Source organism: Elephantulus edwardii, unplaced genomic scaffold (genome assembly GCF_000299155.1).
Source record: "Elephantulus edwardii isolate Elephantulus edwardi_28Jun2011 unplaced genomic scaffold, EleEdw1.0 scaffold00216, whole genome shotgun sequence".
NCBI classification, from domain to species: Eukaryota; Metazoa; Chordata; class Mammalia; order Macroscelidea; family Macroscelididae; genus Elephantulus; species Elephantulus edwardii.
The window spans coordinates 399928-412454 of record NW_006399966.1 but is presented as its reverse complement, the minus strand read 5'-3'; the positions used below and the strand labels follow the sequence as shown (position 1 = coordinate 412454).

At 38.9% G+C, this 12527-nt stretch overlaps 1 protein-coding gene across 1 annotated transcript in view; it reads left to right on the top strand.

Annotated features, from left to right (window-relative positions):
- Positions 1–12527, top strand: part of TANC2 (tetratricopeptide repeat, ankyrin repeat and coiled-coil containing 2) — a 380809-nt gene that overhangs the window by 320847 nt on the left and 47435 nt on the right. The window contains exons 13-15 of the mRNA XM_006897797.1: positions 3513–3621; positions 9709–9831; positions 10871–11107. Coding sequence (XP_006897859.1) covers positions 3513–3621; positions 9709–9831; positions 10871–11107 — 469 coding nt within the window. The remainder of the gene's footprint in view (positions 1–3512; positions 3622–9708; positions 9832–10870; positions 11108–12527) is intronic.

Genomic DNA, 12527 nt, shown 5'->3' with positions numbered 1-12527 from the left:
GCAGGAGGGGGAGACCCTCTATGAGGTGGATTGATTCAGTGACTGGGGTACTCGGGATGGGTGTGTCAGAGGCAATGAGATTGGCACAGGATAGAGCAGGGTTTAGGGCTGTTATACATAGGGTCACTATGAGTCGCAAGCGACTCGACGGCACATAACAACAACAACAATCAGAAGAATAAAGAACCGTTGAAGAACTTTGATCAGGCTTCTGCAGTGTAGATTATTGGATGCTGTAAGGGGGGGAAGAAAGAAAAACTATCAAAGGCTAAGAGAAAGACATTCTATTTTTTAATTAAGAGAGACCACAGGTAATCTGAAATGGTGAGAATAAAAGACCCGATGAATAAAGTTGAGAACTGAGCGATGATAAGGGGAAGAAAAACTAAAATAAACAAGTATAGTCTTACTCTTTCAGGCTACAGGTTTGGCAGTGCACCATATTTTATCAGATTAGTAGTGTACAGTGGAAATGCCAGCATATGAAAATTGCTGTTATCCTTGGTGTCCTAAACACAGTAAACTTTCAAAGTCCACAGGACTGATCAGAACCACTCTTTATGAATAATGCAGTATGCTTGTTTCCAAGAAGAAAAATGAACTGCTTTGTCTTGTCCTTGACCTATACTGCTTGCTGTTTCTCTTCCGTACCTGATCAGGCACAACGAAAGCACTATTATCTAGCAAGTGGAAATGTGCAATTGAGAAATGGAAATGCCTTCCTAAAATTCCTTGGTTATGGGGTAAAATTACAATATTAGGGCAAAGACAATTCTGTGTTTAACTGAAAATTCATATCCTTACCAGACATGAGCTTTTACCCTTAATCCTACTAGATAAAGACTCTCAATAATGACCTAAAGCACAGATAGTAGATCATACCTGACTTTAGGAGTTCCAGTTGCTGGAACATTGGTTGTTTGACCTTGAATGAGTCTCTAGAAGTAGTAATTCTTACACCATAGAGACTGCAACAATTTTGATGTTAATAACTGATAAGATTTTAGACCTTGAGAATAAGACACTTTATAAATGCTTTTCATTACCTTGTAACTTACCTATGATTTATTAAAATAGCCTGCTAACTAAATTGAGTTTCCAAGGGATAAATAACTTTCCTGGGAATTTTCTGATTGTGTTAAACAACCCGGAGCTCAAACTTCCACATGATACTGATGAGTCTATGAAAGATATAGTTGTCTGATACAGTCTCCAAATAATTTCCTTTCCATTGTTGTTCCTCTTAACGATTCAAATAGGGCAAACTAATATCTGCTAAAATTCAGAAGTCTTAAGAAGCCAAAGGGAGTTTTGGTGCTATAGTGCATAGAGAGTTGCGCTGCTAACCCCAAAGGCCTTGCTTCTCTGATGGTTCAGATCCACCAGCTTATCTAGGAAAGAAAGATAGGCAGTCTCCTCTCAGGTGATTATGCAATTTTTACAGCCTTTGAAACCTGCTGGAGGGTCAGCTACGAGTTAGACCAAATTTGACAGAAATGGGGGTGGACCAGTGGGCATGGAGATATGAAGCCAAATGATAGAAAATGATATAATTGCTTTTTTAAATCTTATTGGAAATACATCTCTCTGAGATTAGTCTTATGTAAGGTAGGAGTTACCCTTTCTCTTGTTCTCCAAGTCTTTCACTGGACTTCTCAGCACAAAGAAGAAATAAAGGATGTGTTTCTTTTTCAGATATCGGAGTGATAAATCTTCAAATGTTGATCCTGTCAGGATAACTATTATTTACCTTAAAAGAAAATCATCCAGTAGTTTGAGCCTCTCTTCAAGGAGACATCACAAACAAAAACTGAACATTTACTTGCTACTTTTTCCTTCTATTTGATAACTTCACTAGACTTGAAATGGAAATTCTAGTTTCACATCCTTCTTCTATGATACGCCAAGTGATAGAAGTAGAAGAATTATGTTGCTAGTGGCATAAAGAACTTTGCTGAGGTGCCATTAATTTGGCTCCAAATTATAGCCAGGATGAAACTGCCTGCTCTTGGAGTGGATATCTGTGCCTACGTCTGTTATTGCAGTTACTCTGAACCAGACACCTGGTGGGTGATGAGCAGCAGTTCTAAGCGTCCACCTGCAATGAGGACAATGCAGGATAAGGCAAGTTTTGTGTCTGTTCACAGAGTTGCTGAGCCCTAGTCTACTTGATGGCACGTAACAACAACAATGGCGTAGCAAATGTGGTAGAAAGGCACATCTCAAAGATGATCCAGTGTCCTTTCTTCAATTCTCAACCTTATCTTCCAGATATTTTTACTGAGCATTTTTATATCCAATACACTGTTTAAGGCACTGAAATTCAGCATATATATCATAAGTGTAAATAGACAGATAGTCACTGATATATATATATGCATGTTATGCATATGTATGCATGTTACACGTATGTATGCATATGTATATTCATGCATGTGCACTCACATATATGCATTCATATATTCACAGTTAAAGGATTTTATTATTAGAATACTTTGAGCTAGAAGAAACAGAAAACTCAAACCCAGATGAATGAAATAGTAAAGAAATGTATTACTTCATATGACATGAAATCCTAAAGTGAGGATATTTTCAGCTAATATTCAGTAACGGCCCAGGCTCCACTTGTTTATGGTTCTCTTGAATTAGCCTTCCTGTTGACCCTGTCCCCAGGCCAGCTGACCACGTGAACATAAGAGTGCCAGAGCAGTTCTGGACAGCGTAAGTGTAAGACAGTATCTAGAGGCAGAAAGAGGGCTTTCTCTTTACCGAACAGATTGAATGGATGCCAGTAGGTAACATGAACAGTCTAGTGGAAGAGATGGGATGTAATAGTGTGGGTTTTGCTTTATTAGAGTTTATGTGTGTATATATATAATCTGTAATGATGGGCTGAGGAAAAGTATTCCTCTCTCCTAGGATGAGAGCAAAAGGATAGAAACCTGAAAGATGCTGATCACCAAAGATTTCACTTTGGGGAAGAGGTGATTAATCCAGTTTGGTAGATGTTGAATATCAGATACTGTGTGACCTTCCATTGGAGAGCGCCAATAGACAGTAGGGTATTTACTTAGCTGACCCTGAAAAGTCTAGATGGAAGAAAAAGACTTGGGAGTTGTCAGGACAACTATAGTGTTGGAGACTTGGAGATTCTAGAGAGAAAACCAAATAGAACCAAAAATGAGACAAGGAAACACTGACACTTAAGGTTTGAGAGGAAGAGAAGCTGATGAATATAAAATAAAAGTCTTTTTATGTAATGAGTGTAGGATGGGTATAAGTCAGCTCAAAGTGGCGTTTAGTTATATTCACACATAGGATTTGGACAAAAGACTAGTAAAAAGTAGGAATATTGTAATACAAATTATTCATCCAGTAACAGGTACCCCTCCCCTAAAAGCTAACTAAACCGACATTCTGGAGCTATGACTGCCTGAACAGCCCTTCCACCCAAAGCAGAACTGGTAGGATTGAAATCCTATAAAATGACTCTCTCCTCTTTTTATTTGCAGGAGTGGTCACACATTACTTGCCTTCTGGTTTTCCCGCCAAGAGGGGAAACTAAATCGACAGCAGACTATTGAACTGGGACATCACATCCTCAAAGCACATATATTTAAGGTAATCAGAGAAACCAGAGGTTTTCACCCTCCACCTCCAGCACACTCTCTTTAATGCCACATATGTGAAGCTCCTCTTATTTCACTGTAGCCTCTGCTTTCTGAAATTACTTTGCTCCAAAATTTATCTGAAATGAAGGATTCATTCCTCCATGTGCCTTTGGAAAGAGCCATATTTGCCAGCTACCAATTTGAGGAGTGTCTAGACTTTCTGGAAAATGTATGTTTATAACCATTTAGGTAAGAAGCATACACACATGTGTATGTTTACATGATGTGTAATCTACAATTTCCTGAGGACAGTCATGTCACAATTGGTTGCAAGACTTCACAGTATCTTAAAAATTTTTAAGAGAAAACTCTAAATTGTCTTACGATCATTTTGTTGAAGATTTTAGTATCTCTGTTGCTACAGTGGCATAGTTGATAAGAGGTTCCACTGCCACCCCAAAAGCAGGAGATTCAAATCCAGCAGCTGCTTCATGGAAGAAAGATGGGCAGTCTCCTCCCATGCAGTTTACAACCTCTGAAAACATGCTAGAGGGTCAGCTGTGAGTCAGTTCCTACTCTACATCAATGAGTTTTTGAGTTAGGATTTTCAAACTGTTTATCTGGAACTAATTGTTTCTTCCCAGTGCTCGTCCTGCTTCAGAATTGAGAAACACAGGGGTCTTTGGGGGAGAGGGGGAACAAAACATTTTCTGCATCAGACGTCCCCCCAAAGGACACTACTTAAAATTACCTGTTTAACATGCTATTTCTACATTCATATTAATATATACTATTAATATATCTGTATGTATGTCAGAGCCAAGGGGGCAAAGCTATGAAAACTTCTTAATCATAACCAGACACCCTGAGGAAAAAAATATTTCTGGTCCTACAGCCTCAGAACTGTAGTCTCAGAGACATCAGTGTCAATCGGCATAACATGGTCCACAAAGATAATGTTCTGCATCCTCCTTTGGTGGGTGGTGACTCCAGTCTTAAAAGCAGGCAGCTCATCAAGGTGAAACTTTTAGTCTTTCCCTGTCTAGAATGAAGAAAAGCAAAAATTCATAGAAACAACTAATCTAAAGGACCAGTGGACCACAAGAACCTCAACCCCCATGACCCTGAAATGAGAGCTTGACGATACTCAGCTACCACACTGGCCACTCTAGAAGACCTTAACCCTGGGTAGAGTGGGTAGTGGAAGTGTGGAAGGAAACTCAAAACCATGAAAATGGCCAGGCTTACTGGCCTGTAGAGACTGATGGAACCCCCAAGATTGTGACCTCTAATGACCCTTCAGACTTGGAGCAGAACTCATCTCTGTGGCTCGCCTTTCAGCCACACAAATACCCAAAACCCAGGACTCACTGCCATCAAATCAGTTGTGACTCATGGCAAACCTTCACTGGATTCCTGAAACTAAATATTATGGAGGAGGCTGCCGTCTTTCTCTTATGAAACAGCTAGAAGACTCAAACCACCAGTCTTTTGATTTTCTGTTCAACATATACCAAATTATGATACCAGAGCTCCTCTGCCAAACAATAAGCAGGTGTATATGGTGAACAGTAAGACAATGGAGACCCTCACTCATTAAAACAGTCACCCATACAAGTTCAAAAGGGCAGCATTCCCCATGTGATAAAGCTCAGAAGGCAAGAAGTAGTAAGATAGAAGGGTTAGTGGAAATGAGAAGCATAAGAAGGAAGTGGGAAGAGTGTAGAAACTGTCAATATCAGAAAAGAGGGAGCAGAAAAAATGAAAATAAAGCCATACTCTTCATAAAGATGACATTAATAGCAACTCCTAGAACCGACCATATCCTTCTCAGTACTCAAGCCCACAGCCAGCAGAACCTATCAGATGAGCAGAACTGAAACTCCTTGCCTTGAATTACAATTGCTTTGTCTTAACTAATGACCTTACTCAGTGGGAGTAGAATGGAACTGAAATAACAAGACCAGGGTTTTCATTTTCATTTTAAACAGACTGAACAGTGCACTGCTATTTCCACCAACTCTGAGATCTTTAGCCTGCATTTAGATTGGGAGATAAATATTACCCTTCTAGCATCACCATCTGCCTAGGATCAGATGCAAAAATGAGACTGATGACTGCTTCTTTACCGTCCCATAAAGTAAGCACCGCAGTAATAGAGAAATGACCTGAAACTTTGTTTACCTAAATGTAACTAACGATCCAGTCATGGAGACCTGCATTTAAACCATACATGCCTCTTGTTAGATAGAGCTAGCCCATACTGACACAGACAACATGGTTACCTGAAATGAGACTGGCCCCATGTGTGACTCAGGCCATAAATACTATGGTGGGTAGCAAATGGTGATGACGTGACTGCTAGCTGGGGGTTCTTTTAAGTGCAGAATGCACCCTGGTGATAGTCTTGGGATGCTCCCGTTCTGCAACAGTACTTAGTCCTTGTTCTCTGATGATCATGAGGCAGAAAGACCTTATGGTTATAACTAATTCCATGTACAACTTCCAGTTGCCTGCAAAAATTCTATTTTTTTCAAATGAAGTTTAAATTTCCCTTGTTTTATCTTCGTCCCTAAAAAATTAAATATTATTAAATCATTACTCACTTAAAAATATTACAAAGTAATTTAAGTCCATAAGCCTAGATATTTGCTTTATTATGAAATCCTTCTAAGTCTTCAGTCTTAATGACTTCATTGAGATATGATTTTCATATCATAAAATTCACCCATATTAGATGTCTAAGGCAGTGATTTTAGTGTATTCAGAATTGTACAGCTATCAGTACACTCTAATTTTAGTGAATTATTTTGTTAGTTCATAGAATATTCCATATTCTTGCCATCACTATAATTGAAAGGTATCAGTTCTTATATGTTGTATGTTCATTGTTCAATTTATACATGCATAGGGAGCTCTGTTAGCCTAGAGGTAAGGAGCTGTGCTGCCAGCGCAAAAGCACACAGTTCAAATCCACCAGTTGCTCCTCAGGAGGAAAATGGGCAGTGAACTCCCATTTACTGCTTCTGAAAACCTACTGGAGAGTCAGCTATGAGTCAGTTCAGACTCAACAGCATATGATGACAGCAACAATAAACACACATATAAAGTGCTGCATATGAAAGTGCTCTTCCCTGAAGTCAGGCACACCTTAGTTCTCACAGTAACATCCTTGTCCTTTAGTACTTGAAGATGGTCCTTTGCAGCAGAGTTGCCCGATGCAATATGTTCATTTCTTGTCTGTTACTTCCCTAGGTATGATGTAAATCCAAGGAATATCTTTGTCACCTTCATTCTTTTTTCCATTTATCATGATATTTCTTTATTGGTCCATTGTGAGGATTTCTGTTTTCTTTATGTTAAAGTCTAATACAGATTGGAGGTAAAAGTTTTTAAACTTCATAATTAAGAGCTTCATTTTCTGCAGCCAAGCTTGTGCCATCAGCATAGTAAACGTAGTTATTTCAGAGTGTATTTTTCCAGTACAGTGAGTCTTGTGGTTTGATTTATCACAGTTTGGTTTGTTTTTTAGTTTTTGTGCAGTTCACCACAGTTTATCACACTCTTGAGTACATTAGTGAGGCCTTGTTGTAAGGTACCACTGAATGAGTTCCAGTTCATAGGAACTCTGTGTACAACAGAGTGAAGCACTGCTCAGTCCTTCGCCAACGACCTAATCACTGCTATTGTTTGAGTCAACTGTTGCAGCCACTGGTGAGGCCTACACATAGTCTAAGTTAGGAGACTAACGCCTTTCCTGATCTAGCAGGACCAAGAGAGAAGAAAACTTAGTTTTGAGGGGTTGGTTTTTTTTTTAAAAAAGCAACTACTAAGGCTCATGTGTCAGCATAAACAACTACAACTTCTTAGTGATGTGTTTGTGTCAGTTTTATATTTGCATATGAATTGATCAGCCTAATAATTTTATGGTTGATGTCCTTGTTATTGGAGTGCCACAAACAGTTAGGCACTCAGCTCAGTTTTTAAAAGGTCAAAATCATTGCTGTTGTGGTGGAACTGACTCATAACAGCTCAAAAAGGTTTCTAAGACCATAAATCACATGGGCGCAGAATGCTTGTCTTTCTCCCATGAAGCTTCTGGTACATAAGAACCTTCCGAGGAGCACAGCCTTTGAGTTTAACAATGCAACTCCATATGGACTATCCCACTAGAGCTCCCTAAAATTCAAACTCATTCAGTGGAGTCAGAATTAACTCATACCTAACCCTCCTTTGGGTTTCTGAGACTGTGAATCACACAGGAGGAGATTACCAGTCTTTCTCTTTTGGAGCCACTGGTAGATAGAAAGTGTGGCCTTTGATTTAGCAGCAAAACTACCTATAGACTACGCCTCCAGAGCCCAACCTTCTCACAGGGAAAAAAAATATGGATAATATGGAAATTCAGTAGCCATTTTCAATAATAAAGATGGACGTAAAAATTATCTTCTTGGGGTATGAGTTGCTAAAACTGGATTATATTTCTTCCTCCCAGCATTGTGTTATGTTTCTGGGAACTCAAGATCTGTTTTACAAGGAATTGTCCCATCCTTCCCCCGCCCCCCATCATTTTTAATTAGAAGAGAATGGAATGGGGGAGCTCTGGTGGCCTAGTGGCAAGAAGCTGTGCTGAAATCCCAGTGGTGCACAGTTCAAATCCACCAGATGCTCCACTGGAGAAGGAGGGGCAATTTCCTCCTGTGCCAAGTGAATTTGATTTGACCAAACACAAGAAAAAGGGGAAAATGAAAGATAATGGAGTAAAAGAATTGAATACAAGTAATCACTATCATTTTTCCTCATTGTGTCAAGCTGTGACTTTAATGTTGCAGAGACAAAGTCAAAGTCAACCACTATGGCAAAGCCATGTCAACTGGTACAAAATATAAAGTTACTCACTTCTGTAAATATATCCTTTAGGTGTGTAAAGATACAAGGATGATTACTGAACACAGTTGTAATAGTGAAGGAAAATAAACAACTACATAAATATCCATTTTTATGGGGCCACCTTGAATCAGAATTGACTCAATAGAAACTGAGTTGGTTGGTTGGTTGGTCGGTCGGTCGGTCGGTTGATAAACATGGAAAGGGCCAGTTTGAATAAATTATGAAAATATAATAGATTACTGTGTCTTGTTGAATACATCAGAAGTATGTTGTTGTTGTTATGTGCCGTCAAGTCACTTGCAACTCATAACAACCCTATGTACAACAGCCCTAAATCCTGCTTTGTCCTGTGCCAATCTCACTGTCTCCAACACACCAACCCCAGTTACCCCAGTCAGTGAATCAGTCCACCTCATAGAGGGTCTTCCCTTCATGCACTGTCCCTCCACCCTCCCAAGCATGATGTCCCTCTCAAGGACTGGTCCCTGCTTGCAGCATGTCCAAAGTATGTCAGACAAAGCTTCAGAATCCTTGCCTCCAAGGAGCAGCCTAGTTTAACTCTCTCGAGGATGAACCTCTTTGTTTTCTTAGCAGTCCATAGTGCATTCAGTAGTCTTCTCCAGCACCACAGCTCAAAGGCATCAATTCTCCTTCTGTCCTCCTTAGTCATTGTGCAACTCTCTGATGCATAACAAGTGATTACAAAGACAAGAATATCTATCATGGAAAATAGCCACATTACATTTTCCTTAAAGAATAAAAGTATCTGATTTCTCCATTTGTATATTTCAAGTGTTTTTTAATTCAGTGTACAGATTTAAATCTGTACATGGACCTATTTGGATCCCAGTTCAATCTAAAATTTCTATTTCTTTTTTTAATACAATCAAGTAAATCTAAATACTGTCTCTGCCACAATGTGTATTTTAGTAACTTAAATTTAAGACTAATAGCAGATGTATGCAAAAACAAATTGCATACAAATACAGCAGGAAAAAAAGAGGTGTTAATTTGTCAGTAATTACAAAGATGAAGCACTTTAAGTTCTCTTGTCCTAGTCAATGGATATACTTTACTGAGAATGGACATTGTTAGGATGAGAATCAACTCTTTATTTAGAAACAAAAACTCAAACATCACCAACTTAGTACTAAGGATACATTTAAGCTGGTTTAGGAATGTAATTGTCTCTATGTATTTTTTTTAGGGTCTGAGTAAAAAAGTTGGTGTGTCTTCCTCCATCCTCCAAGGTCTCTGGATCTCTTATAGCACAGAAGGTCTTTCCATGGCATTGGCATCTTTACGAAATCTCTACACTCCAAATATAAAGGTAAGTAACTATGAATTCCAGGTGGATTAATGGAATACCTGTGTAAAATATAGCTTGAAGGACCTTTCAGTAGTTCTTTAATTGGTCTTTGCTTTCCTTCAACTGACTCCTGTTGATTTATTAATAATTTCTTGTTGTTGTTGTTGATTGCCTTGAGTCGAGCACAGCTCATAGCAAACCTAGGAACAAAAGGCCTGAAGCCCCTCTGCAACTATCAACATTTATCAGAGTTCATAGAGTTTCCGGAGGCATATTGTTTAAGAAGTGGATGCCACTCCTGCTTCCAAACCTATCTTTTAGTATCTTTTTTTATTACTTTTTTTTTCTTTCAGTAAATTGAAGAATATTTATCATCCTTCTATACAAAACTGGTTCTTGGGAATAAATTGATCCCTGGTAAAATTTGTTTACTCAGAGCTTTTGTGACCAAGACTTTACTACACTATATGTGGCACAAGCTCTACTTACTGAGCAGGCCATGTAAGTGAGTCATTTAGGATCATCTTTTCCTAAGGTTATTGTCTACCATTGAGTCTGACCAACCCATACGACCCATAGCAAGTTTCAGAGGCAGTAACTCACACAGGAGTTGATTGCCCATCTTTCTCCTGCAGAGTGACTCGTGGATTCAAACCATGCACCACTAACCCATCAGTGTTCCCTTCTCTAAGGGCCAGATATTTAAAAAGGAGCAAATAAAGAATATAAAATAAAATAGTTACTACCTGCTACTGATGCCCAAGGAGGTAGGGAAGCTCTGTTACCATAGTAGGTAGGGAGTTGAGCTGCCAACCTAAGGGCAGCCACTTTGAACCTACCTGCTACTCTGTGGGAGAAGGACGGGCCATCTCTTACTGTGCAATTTATACTTTCCAAAGACCTGCTGGAGATTCAACTATTGAGTGTTCCAACTCGACAGCAAGGACTTTGACCTTTAAAAAAAAAAAAACCAACATGCTAGTAGGAGCTGTTGCAGAGCATTTCATCCCAAAAGCATGTGACTGATACTTGATTGATTACTTTCATTTCTTATTTCTAGGTCAGCCGATTGCTGATTTTGGGAGGTGCCAATATTAACTACCGAACCGAGGTTTTAAATAACGCTCCAATTCTATGTGTTCAGTCTCACCTCGGTTACACGGAAATGGTGGCCCTTCTGTTGGAATTTGGGGCCAACGTGGATGCCTCTTCTGAAAGTGGCCTAACTCCTCTGGGGTATGCTGCAGCAGCAGGGTACCTAAGTATTGTTGTGCTCCTGTGCAAGAAACGGGCCAAGGTAATGGCTTCCCAACTCTACTACTTCTCTCTTCTTTTTTTTTTTTTTTTTTGAGGTAGAGTCTTATCTCCCTGTTACCTCATGAGACTAAGAAGAATGTATCAAAGCCTATTAGAGTACAGTTGTTCTAGGGATTATGGATGCTACATACATCCCTGCTTCTACTCATTTCAGAACCACTCTTGCCAGTTGACACCATATCTGCATGCAATTCTAAAAGCTTTATCAGACATTTAGGAAATGTCACTAATCAACAGCCATAAAAATTTGCTGCTTAACCAAGAAATTTTCTACTGAGCTCAGAATAAACCTCTTTCCAACAAAGAGGAAGGAGAGGTGGGAGTCAGCAAGGGAGAGCTGAACTGATCGCTATCTGCAGACTCGAAGCCTTTCATGTGTAGAGAAGAACAACTGGCAGTGGGGGTTAGAACAGAGACTAGTCCCCATTATCCTGCTCTCTGAATGATTGCCTTAGACATATGGGAAGATAACCCTATATTTTTATATGCACACTGACCAAAGGCACCTAGTAATATTTCTGTTGATAACATTTAGATTCTCTAAAAAGATTTCCAGTTGACACAGTCTGCACAGTGAGTTTGAGCATGTTGGATGCTGTAAGGACAGCACAGAATAGGACAAGGTTCAGATCTGTTTTTCATAGATCTCTAGGATCTCAATTCGATGATACCTAAAACCAACAAAAATATTTCCAGAATGTTTGTTTATGGTACCTCAAGAACCACTGGTACAAAAAACTTAATTTCTAAAGTATTGGTGAAAAAAAAATGCTACTCTCACAAATGTAGATCTCTGGAGAAGATTATAGCCTCATGATACTTTGTTTCATTCTTGATAATAAATCACGAATGGTGGTACACTTGGAGGGAAATGGGAGTAATATCTAAGATCTCATTCTAAGTTGTATCCAGTTGTCTTACTCGAAAATAAAAAGAGACTCCTAAGACTTATTTGGGAACTGTAATCTGGGATTTCCACTGAAATCTCAGAGCTTTAAGAGGTTTACTTTGACACAGTGATAATCTCCATAAAATACCACATTCATTTGAATGACACCTAATTGCAGCTGATATCCACACCTGATATCCACACCTTACACCGAAGCCATTATTTTATTCAAAGCAAACAGGTAGTATGTTTATTAAAAAGAATAGAATACCATTTCAAATCATTTCTACTTTTCTCAAGAATCTTTTTTTAATTTTTTTATTTTAGTCCTTCTCTTGCTTAATTTACAGCATTTAACTTTATTACCTTTTTTTTTAATTAAATTTTATTAGTTTTAATGAACATTTACAGGGATTTTGGGTTTTCATTACTTCATTGCTGCACCATTCTCTCTACCCTCCTCCCCAGTTTGTTCTTCTTCCCCGCCATCCGAATGTCTGTTTTAATTGTC